This window comes from Sceloporus occidentalis, unplaced genomic scaffold (assembly GCF_023333645.1).
Source record: "Sceloporus occidentalis isolate IW3139 unplaced genomic scaffold, rSceOcc1.0.p SCAF_5, whole genome shotgun sequence".
Classification (NCBI taxonomy): Eukaryota; Metazoa; Chordata; class Lepidosauria; order Squamata; family Phrynosomatidae; genus Sceloporus; species Sceloporus occidentalis.
In genome coordinates, this window is record NW_028316985.1 from 93,255,880 (window position 1) to 93,278,347 (window position 22,468).

The window sequence follows — 22,468 nt, forward strand, 5'->3', positions numbered from 1 at the left end:
TGGGTACTATATATATTGTGTGGGGAATAGGTGGGAGGATGGGACCGATGCTAGTTGCTACTCAGGCAGCAAAACGTCTTGGACCAGTTGCATGTAGACCTTTTAAAGAGTTTAAAATGTGACTGAAAATCACTGTGGCATAGACCCAGTTGGCTTTTTGAGACATGGTTGTTATTATTGCCACCTACCCGACCATCATAAGAAAAGAAAAGTCAGTGCTGTTTCATTACATCCTGTGGCAGATGCCATGAACATAAGCTACACATTATTTAAACCACCACACTCAAGCATTGCACCTAGTCAGGCATTACTTGTCAAGATGGAAATTAATGCAACAACAACTAGGAATGTTCCTATAGTAAGTACTTTAGTAGGTAATGATAATAATCATAACTATATAATGATAAACTATGTTTGCAGGGCCTGGAAATACAGCTGAAGGAGGCACAGCAAGAAACTATGGAGTACAAAAATATTAGAAAAACTTTGGAGGAAGAACTTGTTACTGCCAAAGAGAGACTTCTGTTGCAAGAAAATGAGATACTGCATAAAACAGGTAAAAACTTCGTCATTTGCAAATTTCTTGGAAGCTTAAGTAATATAGCATCAAAGACTGTGAGGTCTGGAATCTCCACCTGAGGTCTGTCTTCCACTATTAATTCAATAGATAGATTATTTGTTTATTTGTTTAGGAGTTTCGATACCATTTTTCTGAATTCAACAAGGTGCCATACAGACAACTAAAATAAAAAGTAGAACATAATGGTCAAATAAAAACATAGCAGGACACCAAAAGCAACACTATATAGGATCATAATTTTAAATGCATAGTGAGATCTTTTTTTAAACAACTGTAGTTAAGTGTTATATATTAAAAACATACTACAGTTGCTCACAGCTTGTGACTCTCTCTCTCTTTCTCTTTCTCTCTCTCTCTCTCTCTCTCTCACACACACACCATAGTTTCTTGTTTGGAAATTAAGACAGAGTCTTGAGTAAAAGGGCTGTTAAGGTGAAGTAAAATAAAATGAGGGGAAGTTATTCCTTTTCACCTACATAGGGAGGTGGGATAAGGAACATTTAATCTAGCCTACTTCTAGCCAGATGGTGGGTGCAGAGTAGAATAGAGCTGAGGACAGGCCCTGTCACTATAATGACTGGGAGTGGAGAAGGAAGCTAATTCATGCTATATTAATCCACATGTTTGATCATCAATTTGGTGTGTTATGTCGTGAGGCCAAAACGAAGATCATAGTAATGTTTTGAATCAGATACACCAACTGCTATGGCTACTGCAACACACACTTTGGATTTCTGTAACTTTTTGCCTTAGAATGCATGTTTATGTTTCAAATTTACACTTGAACTGACCTCCTGGTTAGCAGAACAGTTTTTCCTCAATTTTCCCCCCCAGAAAATGTCATGGATTTTGGTTCAAAATAAATCATGGGTTGCTAACAGACAAATTTATATTTCATTAATTAAAATCATAAATAGCAATCTGGGCAAAGTTGGGTAAACTTCCTAGAGGTATATAAATGGAACACATTTGTAGTTTTGAACAGTTCATCCTCTTAATCTCGTGCCTGACAATTCCAACAAATAATGTGTACTTATCCATTTCACAGAAATAATGGAGACTGCACTGAACTCCCACAGCAAAGTCAGAAGTGAAGTAGATGAACTAAAGAAACACATCCTGACCTGTCAACATTCATTGCCTACAAAACAGAGCCAAGGCAACCAAGATGGTGGAGATTCTCAGGTGTAAAAGCAACACTTATTTCTCATTTAGTGTACCCAATATCTTACATGATTATCTGATGTGGTAAAACAAATGAATACAACCCATCTCTTCCATTTCCATCTATTTTCTGATGCTTACTTGGAGCCAGTTTTCACATTCCCATTTATATGGGAAGAAGCTACCAATGTGCTCTCCAGGACTGAAATTAGGTAGTAAGGAATGAAGAAGTGATAATCATAAAAATGTTATTGTCCCCCCGAGGATGGCGTCAGATTGTGTTGAAATGTGTGTAGTGAGCCAGGACACGATTATCCCTCTTCAGTCCATTGCTGAGGGAATGTAGTTTATGGATGAATCCCAATTCTGTTGTTTCTCTTTCCAATCTACATTTGTAGGTCTTTAGTTCAAGGGCTGCTGTCCTGAGGTCTGAGATGGAATGCCCAGGGAAATTGAAATGTTCTGCCACCGGTTTTTGTGTATTCCCATTCCTAATGTCTGATTTATGTCCATTTATCCTCTGGTGCAGGGACTGACCTGTTTGTCTGACGTAGAGTGCTGATGGGCATTGATGACATAGTATGGCATAAATCACATTGGATGAACACATGAAGACCCCCTAATATTGTAGATCCTGGATAAATGTGCGGGCAGAGTTGGCATCTTGGTTTGTGGCAAGGCTTAGTACCTGTGTCTCCATCTGTCTCATGTGTCTTCCTGTGATGAGTACCTGTTTGAGGTTTGGAGGCTGTCTGTTGGCAAGTAAAGGTCTGGCACCAAGAGCCCTTGAAAGAGTGGTATTATTGTCTAGAATTGATTGTACAGTCATCCCTCCATATTTGCGGCTTTGATTATTCACGGATTTCATTAATATGTTCTCTCTAGGACTGTCTAGGTCCTCCAGTGCAACTCTGTGGTCGACTTTAACTAAAAGTTGCACTGAAAGATCATTTGCAGCTACTCCAGTGCCACTGGATGACCTAGAGATTCCTAGAGAGGTGTCCTCTCAAGTAAAAACAGTGTTTTTGTTATTTGCAGTTTTTCCATATTTATGGGGGTCTTGTTCCTAGCGAATATGGAGGGACAACTGTAGTTCATTGATGATGTGCCTGAGAGATCCCAGTTGGGAGCTGTATGTGACCACTAGTGGTGTTCTGTCCTTTTCTCTCTTCAAACTGTTCTGTAGTAGTCCTTGGTACAAGTCTTGCTTTGTTTATTACTTCATGTGGTGGGTACTGTAGTTTGAGGAAAGCTTGTTATAATTCCTTGAATTTGGTATCCCTGTCTCATGGGTCTGAGCAGATGTGATTGTATGAGAGGGCTTGGCTATAGACTATGGATCTGGTAATGTGTTCATGGTGGAAACTGGAGCCATGTAAGTACATGTAGTTTGCAGTATAGTGTGGTGCTTAGATGTCTGTTTTGTGGTGTCCAGAAAGTGAACTTATTTTGTAGATAGTTCCAGGCTGAGGTTGATGGTGGGGTGGAAGTTGTTGAAACTCTGGTGAAATGTCTTGAGTGAGTCTTCTCTATGAGTGCAAATTATAAAGATATTGTCAGTGTACCTCAGGTAGGGGAATGGTTTCTGAGTGCATGAGTTAAGGAAAAGTTGTTCTAGGTTGGCCATGAAGATATTGGCATATTGTGGTGCTATGCATGTGCCCATGGTGGTGCCATTAACCTGAAAGTATATGTTGTTCCCAAAGGTGTGTGAGAACAAACTGACAGACCTTGGTAGCTAAGTCTAATAAGTTCCTATCTGGAATAATGTTCCTGATGGCTTGTATTCCATCTTTGTGAGGGATTTTGGTGTACAGAGATTCCACATCTATAGTGAGATCTTTTATTTATTATTTACAGTATTTACACAAGAGGAGACAGTGCCTGCATTACGGTTTACAGTGTAGGACTCTAGTTTTAAAATAAAACCACCTTCTACATTTTTCTTACATAGTGCAGAGAAGCACTAATTTCCTACCTTCAAAAAAGCAGTGAGGAACCTGATGATAAGTAAGGCATTAATTCTTTTTGATATAATGTTAATGGAAAGACAATACTTTTAGTGGCTTCCTGCCAAATAAAGCATCAAATTACTTCAGGTTTCACTGGTGGGTCACAACTGATGTGTCTGTATCTTTCAGCCCAGGGAATCTACAGCACTGGAAAAGGTAGCTATTAAGCAACAGCAAAAAGAAGATCTTCGCAAAATTAAACAAGAGTCGGATGAGGAGAAGAGTCGTTTAAAAGAGCAATTGGTAAAAGGGCTGGAAGACCTTGTAAAGAAGCACACTCTTGAAATTAAATCAGTCCGAGCCTCCATGGACGTTGAGAGAAAAAAACTGCAGAAGGTGGGTTTTTCTATTAATAGGTGCTATGATTCATTGGTTCCTTTAAATCTTTTTGCTCATGGTGACATCATTTAAATTATTCCTAATAGATGGGGAGAGCATTAAATTACAACAACAATTTTATTGCATTGTATTTCTTTTTTTAAAAATGAGCTGAGCTGATTTTTCCCTATTAAATAAAAGCTTCTCAGAGAGAAAGGAAGGTTAGTATACCCTTGATGTGCTTCCACATTCTTGGCATTGCTGTTACTTGCATGCACAGCTCATGACACCACTGTGATTAATGTAGTAGCTGTTCCTAATAATAATGGAAACTGTAAATGTCTTTTCGAAGTGCAAGTTTTCATCCATAGGATCTTTGCTCTTCAAAGCTGGAGTGGAATGAATTTAATTCCCTGGTTGGCAACTTTTTTTTTAACAGGGTCTAATAGAAGCTGAAAAGATGGGAAAGTTGACTAAATGCCTGGATAGCACCCCCATCCCAGGCACCATGTGAACAGCAAAAAGCAGAATTCATACTTTATGAACTTGCAGTTCATTCTCATTTCATGCCTTAGGGCCAAACTAAGCATTATCTTACATGAGTTTTTGCCTGTGGGTTTTTTACCCCACAGATTGCCAGTGTGCACTACAGAGCCAGACAGTGATCCTTGCTGGGAAAGGTTATGGTTTTACCTCTTTGTTCTCTGTTCTGGTTCCACATCCTGCCTCCTTCTTGCACCTGCCCTTTGAGTTGCCACAAATAATCAATTGAAGCAAGTGACCCTTCTTTGGCAATTCAAATTGCAGACCTATGGGGCCAGTCCAAATTGGGATCTCAGTCATTTAATCCCCCTCCCAACTGATCATCACAATAACACTAAAAGTGTATTTAATTCTTTTTATATCCTACTCTTCATCAGAATTGCAGGGCAAGTAACAACAATAACAGCAGCAATAAAATGCTGAAAATACAGCAACATATAATAAACGAGTCAGGAATGAGACAGATTGCAATAGCAATTAACCAGTCATAATTTCTTGGGAACAGATGGGTCTGCTTGGTCTAGTGATGAAATGTCAGTAAGACTGACACTAGCTATACTTCCCGCAAGAGGGCATTTCAAAGTCAGTATCACTACAGACACACCCCTGGCAGGTATCAGTCTATTTGCGAGAAACCAAAGTGTGTGTGTGAGAGAGAAAATGCAACATCCTGCTTTTCTACTTTAAAAACATCCAGTATACATTATGACTCTGTCCAATTAAACAGTAACCCTATCAATCTGTTCAGTTGAGATCACTGCGAAAGGTACTGCTTTCAGCACCTCTTCATTCAGCAAGTAATGTTGAGAGCTACTGGAAGAAGGCTTTTACTATGGTGGCACCTTATCTGTGCCATTCTTGCTCCACATTCTCCACCAGGAGACTACTTTAGAAGAATAGTATGAATCAAATTCTGTTGCTGCAAGACATTAGCCTCAGCATGAAAAAAAATCAGCAATGAATACCAATTTCAAACTGAACAAAATGTGTAAACCATTAAGTGTATCCATACTTAATTCCAAGCCATGAGTTGGAAGAGAGCACAAGAACCATTCAATCCAACTTGCTGCTATAAAGGACTCCTGAGGTTGCCTATCCAACCTCTGTTTAAAGTCCAAAGAAAGAGAATCCACCAGCCACTGAGGTAGTCTATTCCACTGTCAAAGGCATTCCCAGTGTTTAGCTGGAATCTCTTTTCTTATAATTTGAACCCATTAATTTGCGTTTCTGGAACATAGGAAAACAAATTTAATCCATGTTCTACATGACATCCCTTCAGATATTTAAAGTTGCTATCATGTCATTTCTCAGTTTTCTCTTCTCCAAACTAAATATACCCAGCTCCCTTAGTTGTTCCTCATAAGGTTTGGTTTCCAGAACTTTGATCATCTTTGTTATCCTTCTCTGGACACGCATCCTTCATGAACTGTGGTGCCCAGAACTGGACACAATATTTCAGTAGAGGTCTGACCAAAGCAGAATACAGTGACACACTACTACTTCTCTTGATTTGGACACTGAAGTTCTGTTTATACCGTCCAGAATTTCATGGGCTTTTTTTTGGCTGACACTTCATAATGTTGACTCATGTTTAACTTGTGGTCTACTAAGACTTCTAGGTTCTTTTCACATGTACTGCTATCAAGCCAGGTGTTACCCATCCTATATTTGCACAGTTCATTATTCCTGCTTAGATGTAGTACCTTATGTTTATCTCTTTTAAAATTCATTGTGTTAATTTTGGCCCAGCTCTTGAATCTGTCAAAATCATTTTGAATTTTGACTTTGTCCTCTGGGGTATTTGCTACCTCCCCTCCATTTGATTCATCTGCAGATTTAATAAGCATGCCTTTTATTCCATCATGTAAGTAATTTATAAACAACACCAGGCTCAGGAGAGAACCCTGAAGCAGCCCACTAGTCACTTATTTCAAGATGAAGAGCATTCATTAGTGAGTACATTCTGGGTTCAGTCATTCAACCAATAATGAATCTGCCTTAACAGAGACCTTGTCAAAAGCCTTACTAAAATCAAGATATACTATATCAACAGCACTCCCCTGATCTATCAAGCATATAACTCTATCAAAAAAAGAGATAAGATTTGTTTGACATGACTCATTTTTGAGAAATCCATGATAGCTCTTGGTAATCTATGATTGACTGACTGTTTAACAATCTGTTTTAGAACCCTGCCTGGTATTGACATCAAGCTGACTGGCCTGTTGTTGCCTGGGTCACTTGATTGTAATTGCTTGGATTGCTTTTGGGGGGGGGCTTTTTGAAGGTGGCAACAACAGCTGCTCTCCTCCTAGTCTTCTGGGATCTTTCTTATTCTCCAATAATTTCCAAGATTATTGACAGTGGCTCTGAGATTACATCTGCCAGTCCCTGAGTGCTCTTGGATGCAGTTCATTTGGCCCTAGATACTTGGAATTCAAGAGGACCATTTCCTCCCAACCCTTCTAAACTGGTTGCCCTAGCACAATAAAACCTCAGTATCTGTAGACCTGCCATCCACAGATTCAAGCATCTGCAGATAAGCAAGCCTGTGTTGGCCCAAGTAGCAGCGTATGCAAATGGCTGTGCAACCATTAGGGACAATGGAGGCTCACCTGAAATCTCGTTGTCCCTAATGCATGCACTGCCATTGGGGACAATTGGACTTGAGCATCTGCAGATTTTGGTATCCGCAGGAAGGGGGGCAGAACAGTCCCACTATAACAATAATCTGTATATGAAAAGGCTATAGGTGTTTTCATGGCACTTTATTTGAAACAATTGGTTTGGTTGAGCACCCAGTGGCTGTATATACTCATGTAATAAGTTTAGAAATTTTAGTCAAAAAATTGATCCAAAAAACCTGGGTTGACTTATCCACGGGTCAATGTAAGTACTGTACATTAACTCTTATTTTTTAAAAAGGAACCATCCCCTTGAAAGTTTAATCCCTTCTCAGAGCACCTAAAAGAAGGATCAACCCCCTCTACTATCGCATCCATCCAGGGTGATCACAAACAGTTATGCTTGCTGGAATTTTGTATGTTCTTTGGCATAGTTTCCTTTGCTTCATCCTTTACATCCTCTGTTATATGCTGCTAAGTTTTATCCTTGACTTATCCATGAGTCTTATCAAAATCCATAATTTTGGCCCCAAAACCTGCCTTCAACTTATACATGAGGTCAACTTATAGTCGATTATATATGGTAATTACAAAGGGAGATGTGTTAGTCTGGACAATATTCTGCTTTCACATATATTGGGACTGGGGCCTCTTGTTAAAGTTTGCATTTGGTATGCAAGTCCACAATTGCTTTCTATGCTTGACATATCAAGATTCAGTTTTGCATGTCAAGATTCAGGTTTGTAGTCTTTGCTTCTGCACAGGTTTGTCCTTGGGCTGGATCTTTCTGGTCCCATTTTAAAATTTGTAAACCAGCTGCTGCCAAATTGGTTGCTGAAACTATTTAGTAAGTCTCCTAGGAAATTCAGGTAAGCTTTGAATCAGCAGTCCTAAATTGCATCTGGATGGAAGTCTCTTAGAACTGCAAAACCACTCCTTTGCTGGCATAAGTAACAATTAGACTTGCTGCAGAAATTCTACATATTCACACTTTTCAAAATATATACATGCCGGTACTTTCCATTCCCATTAATCCCCACCCATGGGGGTGAGTGATGGGACGATGGCAACACTTCTTCCTCTTCCACCATGTGCTTGTGGGCTTTTCCGAGTGGTTTCAAAAAAGGAAAAAAGGAAAAAAAACTGATTTTAGTGTGGAGATAGAGGGATCCTTCTATCTTTGCTGCCCCCCCCCCTTCCCATTTTAATTGAACTTTTCTTCATGCCTGGCTCCAGTACTGGTAACTAGTACTTACCTTTGGTATGGGTATTCGGCATGGAGAACCAGACAGGGAGAATGCTGCAGTTAAAATAATCAGAGTTAAATAGGCAATTTCAGTGATGGTGCTGAAGACATTTTACTTCTGAACTAAAATAATAAATGTCTGGTGATGTCATTTAGAAGAGCCAAATGCAGTTCACATCAAAGGCTCATCTTTGATCCAAAACACACTGCAGAAATAATCCAGTTTGAGACCACTTTAACTGGCCTGGCTCAGTGCTAGGGAATCCTGGGAACTGTAGTGGCACTAGAGCTCTCTCTGACAGAGTAGGCTATATGTCTCATAGAAGTACAGTTCCCAAAACTGACCCAGGCCAATTAAAGTGGTCTCAAACTAGCATTGACCCAGGCCAATTAAAGTGGTCTCAAATTGGATTATTTCAGCAGTGTGTTTTGGACCTATGCTTCTTTATTGCTGTAACACGCCCGGATTCCTTGTGATTGGGTATAAATTGTTGTTGTTGTTGTTGTTGTTGTTGTTGTTTTCTAAAGAACATAGCTCATTTCCTTGCCTTCTCCCCTCAGCACCATGGTAACTGCTTACATAAAAGAACACTTTTTTAAATAGTACTGTACAGATACTTTTCTATGCTCAACATTAATTCAGCATAGCTACTCTTAGTGTTCAGAATATACCAGCATCTCAAACAGAACATGGTAAACAAAATATTTTCATCCATCCTGGAGATTGGCCTCAGCCAGCAGCATTTATGTCTTCAGTCTGTTCACATCAGGCAGACCAGCCATGATCGACTGCCTTTTCTCTGTTCTTATAAGTTATGGCTGATAGTTGTTTGTTTTTTTTTCCTTGTCTAATACAAGCAGGTATTCACTTCTTCTGGAAATGGGATTGTGATAGGCAAACAGTCCTACTACCCACACATGGGTTTTCCATCTACCATTTTAAAAAGTCATTCATTTCCTAGTCTTCTGAGGTTCCACCTTAGATTTCACTTCTGTCAATAATATATGTCACTTTTTTTCCCTTTTCTTCCTAAGAGAACAGATGTTATTCTTTCTTATCACTTGTTTTGAGTTAGCTGGCTTGAAACATAGCTATTTACTGTATTTGTACCCTGCCCTCCAGCCCTAAAGGCTCTCAGAGCGGCTATGAACCTCAAACCTGTACATTTAATATTCTCCTTTCTGTTATACACATAGCACCTTCTAAATGTAGGATTTTCGGTCTTAGGTTTCATATGGAGATCTGGATGTGGCAAAATTATTCTTATTATTAACTGAATTCCCATTACACCTCAGCCTCGTAAGAGCTCAGGATAGCTCTGGTGGGGCTATACAGACAAAAGAACAGGGCTATGCAACTGAGGAATGACCAGCTTACAATGGCCCCCTCTGAAATGTTAGTAAGACCAAGTAAACATGGTTAAAGGAACAGAACCTTCCCCATACATTGCAGTCTTTAGATTAAGGGATAGATTAGGTTCCATTTGAATCATGCCCATAAGGCAGTATTCTTTTAACTGTCCATTATTTCATGAGATGAAGCAAAGAAAACACGTCCAACAAACAGGCACAATAAGCCTTTATAATAAAGCATTTCCTGGTCTTTCCACCCTTAAATATTAAATTCACTGATGTAGTAGCTAACTTAATTAGCTGTGGGACTCGAGTGCTTCTAGCTCCTCTTAAATTGCAATACAATACTGGGCAATAGTAATTCTGTAATTCCCGAAGAGCATACTACAAGGGAACTGCTAGCATGCCACAGGAGCAATAAATATTTCAGGGCTCGCTGTGAGTCCAAAGCATCTACCCACAGAGAAGTCCGACTTCTGTCTTTCTGCATGATTTCCCGTCCTGGCCATATGTCGGGGGGGGGGGGGGGGACTCAGCTTGCAGACCAAGAAACACAAGGATGGGATTCTCTGTGGCTAGATAGCTCTCAATCTTGCAAGAGAAATCACTTGAGGTATGCCATAGCAAAATGCCCCACTTGGACCACATTCATTTAGCAACAACTTCTGGATAATTCCCATTCACTTGCAACAATAAGCAAGACTGTCCCATAATAAAAGCTTTAGTACTGTAGCCTAATGACACAGAAGCAGTAGAGTCTGAAAGCCCAGTTTTTCTAGTATTGTACATCTGAGAATAGTCCTGTTTTGTCCAGAAATAAAAGCCTTCTTTTTCTAGCAGAGCTTTGCATGAAAACACAAATGCACATGCACCTGTTTTACATTTTGAAATGTCACTTGCTGCAGAGTGCAGGTTTCATTAGTCAGATTGAATCTAAATTTTCCCATTGTCAGATATTCACTTTGTGGGTGTTGTACGTGGCCTTTTTATTGCCTCTGTGCAGTATTTAGATTCTTGCTTCATTGCTCTGAATCATCTTAAATCTTCCTGCTTTAAAATTTATAGGCCACCACTGTGGAAGAAGCCCTTGTAATTGGCACTCCCCCCCTCTCTCTCTATCAGGCTGAATTGTATTCAGTCAGCAAATCAGTTGAAATAGAAGAGCAAGTGTGCTAGTAAGCTCTAAATACAGATGTCCTAAGGCAATTCAGATAAGGTGAGCATTCAGCTCTTTCCACTACAGATGAGTGTACAAGTTCTGCAGATTCCCACTGGACTCTGTGAGAAATATACATTTAGCTCAGGATGCAAAAGTTGAAATAAGTTGGGTTTTGCCTACTAGCGCTGGCAATTATGCACATACTAGCCCTACATCCCCCCAGTTTTCTGTCAGATTTTCAGGATCATAGAATCATAGAGTTGGAAAAGACCACAAGGGCCAGGATGGGCTGCCTAGGATGATGGGGTTTCTAGGCTAGCACATTTGAGGAGCACCAGGTTGGAAAAGCCTGTATTAGCAATATATGTGCCTATTTTTAATGTCACACTCAGTGCTTAAATGTTTATGAAACAACAATAGTTGAAAATGTTACTGAGTGAGAGCCAAATACAACCTGAGCAACTACAAAGAGGCTTTGCAGACCAGAGGTTGGGAAAATGGAATTTCAGGTCAGAGAGCTACATGTCTAGCTAAGCTTGAGATATAAATTTCTTTTTCTATAAATTAAAGATTATAAAATCCACACAGCAGCTTTATAAAATCACACATTATAAAATGAATACAGCAGTTTGGCCTTTTCAAAGTATAGGCTGCTTCTTCAAATTATGACCAACCAATCCTGTTTATGAGGATATAAATGAGTTAAATGCAGGAGGGGGGACTGGTATAAGAGAAAGTATCCAAGCATGAGCATATTTGTTGTTTATGATACCTTGACTATACCAATGCTATTCAATGTGGTAGTGCATGAACTGGTGCTGGTCCATGACTCATCATCTTCTGGTCCCTGGAATGTTTGTAGGAAAGAAAGACAGACAAGTTAATAATAAGTCTACTGGCAGATTTACCTTTCTGCTCTTTTACTCTGGTTTTGATCCAGAACAGTGCTGTGTGGATAGTTTTAAATCTCCCTAAATACTCATATATATCTCCCCCCACCAATAGATGCCTCCATTGACCACCAGTTCAGGCTAAGGCTCATTACAAATTTTTGGTCCTGGTATTTAAGACCCTGCACTTTAACCTCCCCCAGTACCTAGCAGCTCAGCTAGCCTGCTATGTACCATCTTGGAACTTAAATTCTACAGCCAAAGGATTATTGGTAGTTCCACCAATACATACAACTCTGTCAAGGCTGTGAGCCTTTCGGGATCTGGCTCCACATTTATGGAACACACTTTGCACCTCTGGCTTGAGAATGATCTTACCCGCTTTCTTCTTTGATTCACTGGATTAAGCAGCTGAGTGTGCCTAAGACTGCCCAGATGAGTAGCAAATGGTGGGGTGATGAGGATTTTGTTTTTAGTATATTATAGTGTTGTGTTTTATTGTTTCATTCTTGATTATATATATCTAATTGTCCACGCATTGGTGAAAAGGGCATTATAAATAAACATTATTGTTCGTAGAGAGATCTTGTAGCATCTTTGAGACTAACTGAAAGAAAGAAGTTGGCAGCATGAGCTTTCATAGACTTCAGTCTACTTCCTCAGATATTATTATTATTATATGGCATAAATATTGTACTGGTGCGGGAGGGGGAAATTGTTTTCCCCCACATCAGCTTGAGAAGCCCAAACCTCCCCAACTATTTAACAAAGCAATCTTATGTTAACGTCTCTTCAGAAGTATATCCCTTCATATGTGGGATTGCATGTTCCTAAAAATAACAACAAAGAAATGTGGTAAAACATGAGAACAGGTATTTACTCTTTTTTAAAAAAAAAAGACTACAATTTTTTATTGAAAAATTCCTTCACAGGAATGCAGCACTCCTAATACTTTTCTGGTGATGGGTGGGATGTACCTTTCACCATACATACCTGAGGCAGTTGAATTTACTTCCTACTGGTGAAGAGGTAACTTTTCTTCTTATGCCAGGTTTGAGAAATGCATTCCAGGCTTAATATATCCCATGCAGTCCAGTGTATATGTGTATTAGCTGTATTAAAGAAAATATCCTTTTGCCTCCAGGGCATGATTTTGCTCTGTCATGTTACCTGACAACTGCTTAATTTGTCAATTTTAGGAGGTTCAAATTCAGTTAGAGGAATTAAAAAAGAAATATGAGAATGAGATAAGACAGCTGCAGAAGGAGAAAGAAGCAGTAAATGGAAAGCTTCAAGACTGCTCTCTGGAGGTATGTGAAACAGAAAGGATTTTAATCTTTCTTCCTGCCTGAAAGATTCTTGATATGCGGAGGCTTCAACTGCAACGTTTCAAGGATATGTCACAAGACTATATGCGGAATAATACAATGATTGTTTCACACACAAGTCTCTTAAACAAGCTCCATGGGTGGCAGAATATAGTGGCTGCTTGTATAAGGATGTAATTTGGAGAAGTGGTTGTTCTTAAACCTGTATTTGTTAATGTGATGGAGCTGTGAAGAAGGCATTTTCAGAAAGGAATTGCCATAAGCAGAGTGAGCCAAGTATCAGGCAGCTGATTCTGATTGTCATTACGATTCAGCAAATTGTTGCTTTTTAAGGTATTGTCATTGCATTTTTATAGTAATTATTTTATATATCTCAAACTACAAATCCCAGAATTTCATACCATTGAGCCATGGCAGTTAAAGCGTTGTCAAACTGCATTAATTTTGCAGTGAAGATACAGCCATCATTTTATTTCTTGCCTTGGTCAAAAGTCACTAGGTAGCCTGAAGATGCCATCCTAAAATGCATTGGATTTAGTAACTGTACTTTGGAGTAGAATTTTCAATAGATGTCCAAGTAAACATTGAAGTTGTTGTTCAGCAATCAACTAGTATCTTGGCTTCACCCATGCTCTGTAGTATGGGAATACTGGTGCGTGGATGGATGGGGAGATGGGCAAAGGTTGATGGTTAGGAATGCAGAGTTTGTGAGTATTAAGTATTTTCCAGCGTTCCAGTGCGATACTAGCAAAATATCATCAAGAGTATGTAGACTGGGCAAATAATCAGGATAAACCAGGCAAATAAAATGTATCTTCTAAAATACTGAGTGCTATGAATATGGTTCCACGAAGAAGAAATTTGCTGCCTCCAAGGTGTCGTCTTTGCATTGTGTTTTAAAACTTTATAGGTAGATGGTTTTATTTCATGCTGTTAAAATGATCAGAGATACAATTTATCTCCCATGAAGGTTGCAGAAGATTCCTTTAAAATGCATTTCATTTGTCATTAATTCTCCAACCATCTTAAGTGAATTCAGTGCATAATTTAAATTCATGGACTGAGCTAAATTTTACATCAGTTTGTTCTTATGGCAGTTAATCTCAGCACAGATAGCAAATGTGTCTGGGGGGAGATGAGAAGAACAGTAGTAGAGAGAGGAAGATGCATAGATGGGTTTATTAACTGAGGAACCAGGGTGTGTAGAGAGGAGAATTAACATGTATGCATTTAAATTTCTTAGGACATTGGTTGAGGACCTGTGGTGTATACATTTCTCTATTTGAAGTAAAGTCAGCCCTCCATATCCACAAATTCTTTATCCACGGATTCAAGCATCCATGACTTGAAAATATTATATAAGCAAATCTTGATTTTGCCATTTCATATAAGGGGTACATTTTTACTATCAATTGCATTTATTGGGACTTGGATTTTGGTATCCATAGGGGGTCCTGGGACTAAACCCTAGCGAATACCAAGGCCCCACTGTATTCTGTTGAAGGACAGTCTTGCTCACAGTTGACTGTATTTAGCACTGGCCTTTTGGAAGAATGGTATCCAGTGTATGGGATATATAGTTCTCCTCCATGTTACGGTTACTAAAAATTTCCCCTCAAGAACTTTCTCTTGAAAGCTAGACAGCCCATCAGAAGAACGTTTACACTACCAGAGAGGGCTTCGGGATTGAAGGGAGTGAGTCTCAGATTCCCAGCACTATAGTGAGCACTGGATTTAGACCAGGCATGGACAAAGAAGGGCTCACAGGTGTCCCCTGAGGTTAAAAAAAAAATCAAAATAGTTTTTGCCCCAAAATTACCTCTAGGGAACTATGGGAGCACTTTTGCTACATTTTTCCTCCCTGGACCATTTTAGGCCCAAGAGAGGACTTTTAAAAAAACAAGAAATGAAGAACAAGAAAACAAGAAATTAAGATGGTGTTGTTTAATAAACCCTAGTGGGCATCTGGGGGCATTTCAATATTTTGTAGGGGTGTGGTGGGAAGGAAGTACCCCCCCCCCAAGGTCTCCTGGGGACACTAATGCAACCCTCAGCCTCCCACAGTTGCCCATTCCTGACTTAGACCAGTGATAGGTTTGTTGACATCCATAAGGCAACAAAGGATGTTTAGAATTATGCCAAGCAAGCACGTTTCATCTATGCGTATTTTCTCTTGCCAATTTAGGCTTTAAGATTAGAGACTTTCATCAGACAAAACCGTGACATCCCTAAGTGTGCAGAATTCCTTAAATCTCATGCCCGAAAATCCCGTGAGCGGCAACAGGAGGTAAGGAGTGCAAATTATCCATCACTAAATGAACATTTATCTATCATTAAATGAACAGGAGAAATGCTTCTGACTTGGAATGTAACTTAAACTGTTTCTATACAAAAGATTTTTAGTGATGCCAAATTTGTTCCAGGCAACAGTTTGATATTGTTTCTGCTGTCCAGATAGGAGTGGATGGACTTCATGACACTGCCCCTTTGAGCACCAGATCAGGGCTGTAGCAACCGGATGCCACGCGCCTGATCTGGTGTTTTCCCGGCACAAAAAGAAGTGGTAGAAAGGTGCTCCTTTTTGCACTGGGAAACCGACTTATTCAAAGTAAGCCAAGATTCCACTGGAATCCTGTCTTAATGTCCAAACAAACTGGCCATTGTGCCAATCCAGTGAAACTGTTAGAAGAGCAACTAATAGGTTATTTCTCCCTACTTATCCAGTCATGATTAATGAAAAGTAATAAAGCAGGTTGATTGTGCAAACAACAGGTGTTCTTGGAAAAGCACAGTAGTTCTGAAAAGCCTTAATAGTACTTTGCCTTCTCATACTGGTACTGCAGTTGCAGTTGCATTTTATTACAATAAAAATTGCCAGAAAAAGTCTATTCTGAAAAAACTTAGAGGAGCAGCGTAGGAAAGTATAGACTGCAATGTTTTCATACAGTCTTCTTGTATACAGTACTCGAGAGATAAGAAAATATTCTGTAAAAATTGAGTGAACCAAGAAAGGCAACTCCAGAGAAAAGGTCTAATGAGGAAGCAATCTTAGACGTTCTCGTTTTCCTATTTTTCAGTATTTTACTCCTTTCCTTGGTAGATGAGATGAAACAAACAAGAATATTAAATACAGTGGACCCTTGTTATACGCTGGGGTTTGGTTCCAAGATCCCCCGTGTATAACAAAATCCGTGTATGCTCAAGTCCCATTAAGTATAATGACATAGCAAAATGGTGTCCCTAATAAAAAATGGAACATCAAGGTAAATTTATACTTTTTTGGAACATTTTCAAACCGTGTATGCTTGAATCCGTGTACAAAAAATCCGTGTATAAGAAGGGCCGACTGTATGCAAGTTTTCAAACAATGCAGTTAAATCTCTCCTATTGGGTTTTAACACATTCCACATAGTAGAAATAATTGCTGTGTTTGAATAACCTTAATTCTGTGCACAGTTTCAGAGTAGGACTTCTACCTTTTTTTGTGATAGCAGAGCTGTCATGGATGGCTTTTGGGCTTTCAGATCTTATAAATTGCATCATTGCAAATTTGAAATTGCATCCCTGCATATAGGGGCTTTCAATTTTATTGCATTATGTTGATCAGATAGCTTTTTTTAAGGATTCCTTTGTTCATCAAAATTTACTGGGTAAGTGAGAGAGACACTATATTGGTGGTTTCTCCTGCCTGTTATTTCTTTGGTTTGTTTATCTGCTTTTTCCTGCCTACTGTGCAACAGGCTTTGAGACCTGCTTGCTACTGTTGTGAGTAGAGTGGTAGGCAAAATCAATAAAAATAAATGACCAGAAACAGTTGAAGGCAGCATACTACTGCATATCATTTAGTTTTAAAGTGACAGTGTTGCTGTCTGGATCATAATATGGCAGTTTAAGAATTATTCTATTTGGCTGTAACACTCAGGGGCTGAGTTACATCATATTGTCAGTCATGCTTTTGTTACCTCTATAACCTTAACATCCACTAGTAAGATATCACTTACCAAAAGATTCAAGCATGCAAACTTCCAAGTGATTTATTTTGTATAGGGACTATCTTTATCCACATAGCTAATGTCTATTCATTTATTTGGTTTATATCCTGCTTTTCTCCCAAATGGGACTCCAAACAGTTCAGACATCTACCTGTTAATTTTGCAGTAACTGTAATCTGCCTTTCGCCCAAAATGGAACCTAAGGCAGCACACAGCAAATACATCTCAGGGTGAAAGCTAAATATTACAGTGACCTGAACAATAATGAGTGTTTCGGCAAAAATGGCAGCCAGATAAAAACAGTTCTGAATGTCTGTTTTGAGAGATAAAACTTATTTAATCAGTGGGGCTGATGGTTTAGAAAGTACAGCCACCCACAGTAAAGATCACCAGAGGTGAAGGCGACTTCACCTAGTTTGCTGCTCAGCATCCTGTTGAGGATTAGATGGATGATGTCCCATTTGCCCAAACAGTAGGACCCCCACTGCATTTAACATTGCGTCACAGTGAAGATACAAAAACCTAAAGCAGTGATAACTTGCAGTTCAATGTAACATGGCCCTCTTAGCAAAATTATTTCCTGAACCATACCATTTTTCTGGGTAAGAGACACTATTGCCTGTTTAAGCAGACAAGACATTCATGAGACATATTCTTTAAAAGAAGCACAGCTTTCTAAAGCACTTGCTCAAAGCTATAAATGTTATATGTATTTGGAAAGGCAATCCAAATTATAAGCATCTTTGACAGGTTTCATGTGTACTGCAGCATCCTTTTTGCCAACCAAGCCTTTTAAATATTCAGACCAAGGCTATGCAACTAATTAAACAGAATCCTAAATTCTGAAATCAGTTGAGTTTAGTTAGACTGATTTGTACCAGATCTTCGTTGAACTGGATTGGCCCAATTGAGTCCTAGAGCAAAACAGCAGTCTTTTGGAACACAGGTCCTAGCAGCTAAGCAGAAGGATCAAGACCTGTAGGGCAGGAACAAAGTATACTTAATCATAGAATCATAGAGTTGGAAGAGACCACAAGGGCCATCCAGTCCCATCCCCTGCTATGCACAAAGTCAAAATCAAAGCATCTCCAATAGATGGCCAACCAGCCTCTGTTTAAAAACCTCCAAAGAAGGAGACTCCACCACACTCTGAGAGAATGTGTTCAACTGTTGAACAGCTCTCACTGTCAGGACGTTTCTCCTAATGTTCAGGTGGAATCTCTTGCCGTTCAGTTTGTATCCATTGCTCTGTGTTCTATTCTCTGCAGCAGCAGAAAGCAAGCCTGCTCCTCAATATAACACCCCTTCAAATACCTAAACAGGACTATCATATCACCTCCTAATAATCTCTTCTCCTGGCTAAACATACCCAGCTCCCTAACTCTTTTCTCATAGGGCATGGTTTCCAGACCCTTCACCATTTTAATCACCCTTCTTTGGACATGCTCCAGCTTCTCAACATCATTTTTGAATTGTGGTGCCCAGAACTGGACACAATATTCCAGGTGAGGCCTAACCAAAGCAGAATAGAGTGGCACTATTACTTCCCTTGATCTAGACCCTATACTTCTGTTGATGCAGCCTAGAATCATATTGGTCTTTTTAGCTGCCGCATCACACTGTTGACTCATGTTCAGTTTGTCATCTACTAGGATTCCTAGGTCCCTTTCACATGTAGTCTCGTTAAGCCAGGTGTCCCCCATCCTATATCTATGCATTTCATTTTTTATTTTTATTTTTGCCCTAAGTGCAGTACATTATATTTCTCTGTGTTGAAATTCATTTTCTTAGCTTTGGCCTAGCTTTCTAATCTATTAAGATCATTTTGAATTTTCATCCTGTCCTCTGGGGTATTAGCTATTCCTCCTAATTTAGTGTCATCTGCAAATTTGATAAGCATGCCCCTTGTGCTTTCATCCAAGTCATTGATAAAGATGTTGAATAGCACTGGGCCCAGGACAGAACCCTCTGGCACCCCACTGGTCACTGCTCTCCAGGATGAACAGGATCCATTGCTGAGAACCCTTTGAGTTTGGTTGGTCAACCAATTACTAATCCACTTAACAGTTGTATTGTATAGCCCACATTTTACTATCTTGTTTGCAAGAATATCATTGGAGACTTTTTCAAAAGCCTTACTGAAATCAAGATATGCTATGTTTACCACGTTCCCTTCATCTACCAAGCTGGTAATTTTATCAAAAAAGAGATCAGATTAGTCTGACATGACTTGTTTTTAAGAAACCCATGCTATCTGAACAAATCTTGCCAAGAAACAGGGCCACTCTAAGTCAAAAAGAACTTGAAGGTAAACAACAACAGTGATCAGATCCAATGATAATTATGAAATGATGGCTTATTTGAAGAGAAGATATTTTTGTTTTATTCAATTTAGTGCTTTTCTTTTTTATAAAGAAAAAATGGTACCATTTATGTGTCTTAAATGTACAAAGCAAGAATGCAGACTCCTTGTCTCTTAGTGGTTATGTCACAACTAACCAGTGAAATGCTTTTCAGAATGTACTGTTATTTAAGAACACGCAGAATATTTAGCTGGGTCAGATCACTATGTACCTACATCCTAGCAGCTACCAGGTATCTCTGGAAATTGGCCATATTCTATATTAGACCAGTGCCAGGAATGCAGTGGTCCTTCCACATTCGCTGGGATTAGGGATGAAGGACCCGCATGAATATGGGAGAAACACAAATAAAAAACACTAATTTTTAAACTTACCGGAACACCTCTCTAGGAATTTCCAGGCCATCCAGTCCAACAGTATGCAATGCCAAAATATCTGCCAGAAGTTGCTAACAGAATCATGTTGGAGGACCTACAAATGTTTAGAGAAATGTTTTCTCTGAGAACTTCTAGGTTCTCCAGTACAATTCTATGGACAAATCCTGGCACAGTTGTGCTGGAGGATCTAGAAATTCCTAGAGATAACAAATTCATCAAAATTGCAAATAATCAAATCTGCAAAAGTCAAAGCTGTAAATGTATTTATTTTAATTGACATGGCCCCAGTTAAACTGGTTTGCAGATATCTTTCCTGAAGGCTGAAAAATCTGTTTACCAGACGCAAAAGTGAAAAGAATAGATATATTCCAGGCTGCTGACTTTCTTTTAAATGGCCTTTAGCTCTGTTGTTTGTGTTCACTCCAGCCTTATCTGAATTGCTGAGTTAATCTGTTCCCAGTTAATCTGATTTTGCCATTAGCATTCATAGGGTGTTGAATCATTTGATTCCTTCTCTGATGGCTTCCTCAGTATAAGGCACAACTGGAGTCAAGATGCTCAATATTCTCCATAAATTTTTGATTTGCAGGAACTTGCGGGGGGTACATTTTCTTTTAACTGGAGAAATACAAAGATAAAATCCCCAACATTTTGTTTTTAAATTATTCTATGCAACCTCTGCTTACTTTGTTATCAGAGCTTTGAAGCAGCAGTAGCACCTCCAGGGGGTACATTAACATTAATGTGCATCATACCTGTAACCAGAGATTAAAAACTCTCCATAGCCCCTCAGACTAATATTGAAAGGAAAAAGCAGCATCTTAACACCTCTGTGCTTGCATTGTGATCAGAATGGGAGCTACAAGTGAAAAGGGCAGAGTTCTTCCCTTTCTTGGCTATTTGTTTGCACATAACGTATATTTTTGTGACTACATATACAACAAAACAAAATAATAATACTTGTCATCCTCATCATCATTGGTTTCACAATCTACCAGATGTTACTGACTTGAGCTTTGTACCTTCAGTGATTCCGAGTCTATCTAAGAATCTAGGCAACAATGAGATGTTACTGGATAATGTGATGTCTTTCAAGCCATGTTGCTATTTGTAATTGTGCTCTTGTGACCTTATATGGCAGTTTCATTCAGATGTTTTGTCAGTCCACTTGGAATTGCTCCTGGAGCACTTCTTGTCACTGGAACCACAGTTGTTTTCTTTTCCCAGAGGCAATGGATCTCAGTTTTTCATTTTTCAAATATTAGGGGGGAAATCCAAAACCCTAAAAATAGTAAATGTTGTCTATATGAAGAAAAGAATGAAACTGTTGACCACCTTATCAGTTTGGACAGCAAGACTGTGGAGATTGAATATATGATAAAGCATGGCATAGTGGGTTGAGTATTGGACTGACTCTGGAGATCAGGGTTCATTTCCCCACTTAGCTATGGAAGCCCACTGGTGACCTTGGACAAGTCACACTTTCTCAGCCTCAGAGGATGATAGTGGCAAATTCTTTTGAAGAAACATGTCTAGGAATCCCCTTAGGATCCCCACAGGTCAGGAACTATTTAAAGGTACAACAGCAGCAACTTTATAGTGGTTTGCAATGATATACTGGAATCTATGCCAAAAAAAAAAAAAAAAAAGGATTTCCCATCCACAAAGTTGGTAACATAAGTCTGAAAAACGTATAGAAAATGGTGACATAAAAATACAATGGTACTTTAAGATCCAAACAATTAGAACATCATCTGTTGGACATAACTGTAGTTGGAAAAAAGGCTTTGATTGTTGATGTGGCAATCTCAGGGGGCCACAGAATTGAAGACCAAGGAGGGGAAAGAGACTTTCATCTTCATCATCATCATCATCATCTTCGTCATCATCACACCATTAATGTAAATGGTGCTGTACAAAAATCAAACATACAAACTGTCCTGCCAAAAGCGTAACAATGAACCAACACACAATGGCAATTCAGACACAGCATTCAGAGCTAACAGAAATGGAAGTATGGGAATTGGATTACAGAAGTTTGGGGTTCAAAGGGGCAATAGTTACTTGTCCTAGAGAGGCAACTATGGAAAGTGAGACGTGGCTCTAAGGGTGAGATGCATAACACATGGAACACAGACTGGGGCCAACTATGTGCTAAGAGGTTAGGCTTCAGGACTAATATTTATAAACGAGATCCTAGCTTTTAGGTGTCCTAGGTGCTATTTTGCAATGTAACAAGATGTAACAAAAGACCTCATGGTCTTCTCAAGAATCAATAATGGGTTTCCAGACAGGTTAATGGTTTTAACTTTGGAGCTACAAAAAAAGTGATCGGATTAGGACAACCCCAGTGTTGATTAATAGGAAAGCTGGCTGGGAGCATAGCAGGGGTTTAGCAGCAAGCACCGTCTTACTGCCTTCAGTGCAATGTAATGTCCTTTGTCTCTTGATGCAAGAGAGGGAAGGAAGGAATAGAACACCTATTCAGCTTTTGTCTTGGTGTTACCTGGGTCCTCCCA

The 22,468-nt window shown here is 39.3% G+C and overlaps 1 protein-coding gene across 3 annotated transcripts in view; it reads left to right on the forward strand.

Annotated features, from left to right (window-relative positions):
- Window positions 1-22,468, forward strand: part of FAM184B (family with sequence similarity 184 member B) — an 88,691-nt gene that overhangs the window by 42,075 nt on the left and 24,148 nt on the right. For 2 of the 3 annotated variants that reach the window (XM_089524752.1, XM_089524751.1), the window contains 5 exons: window positions 421-556; window positions 1,629-1,765; window positions 3,886-4,092; window positions 13,089-13,199; window positions 15,403-15,504. In XM_089524752.1, the coding sequence (XP_089380878.1) occupies window positions 421-556; window positions 1,629-1,765; window positions 3,886-4,092; window positions 13,089-13,199; window positions 15,403-15,504 (693 nt within the window). The remainder of the gene's footprint in view (window positions 1-420; window positions 557-1,628; window positions 1,766-3,885; window positions 4,093-13,088; window positions 13,200-15,402; window positions 15,505-22,468) is intronic. The other variant, XM_089524753.1, reaches the window with a different exon arrangement.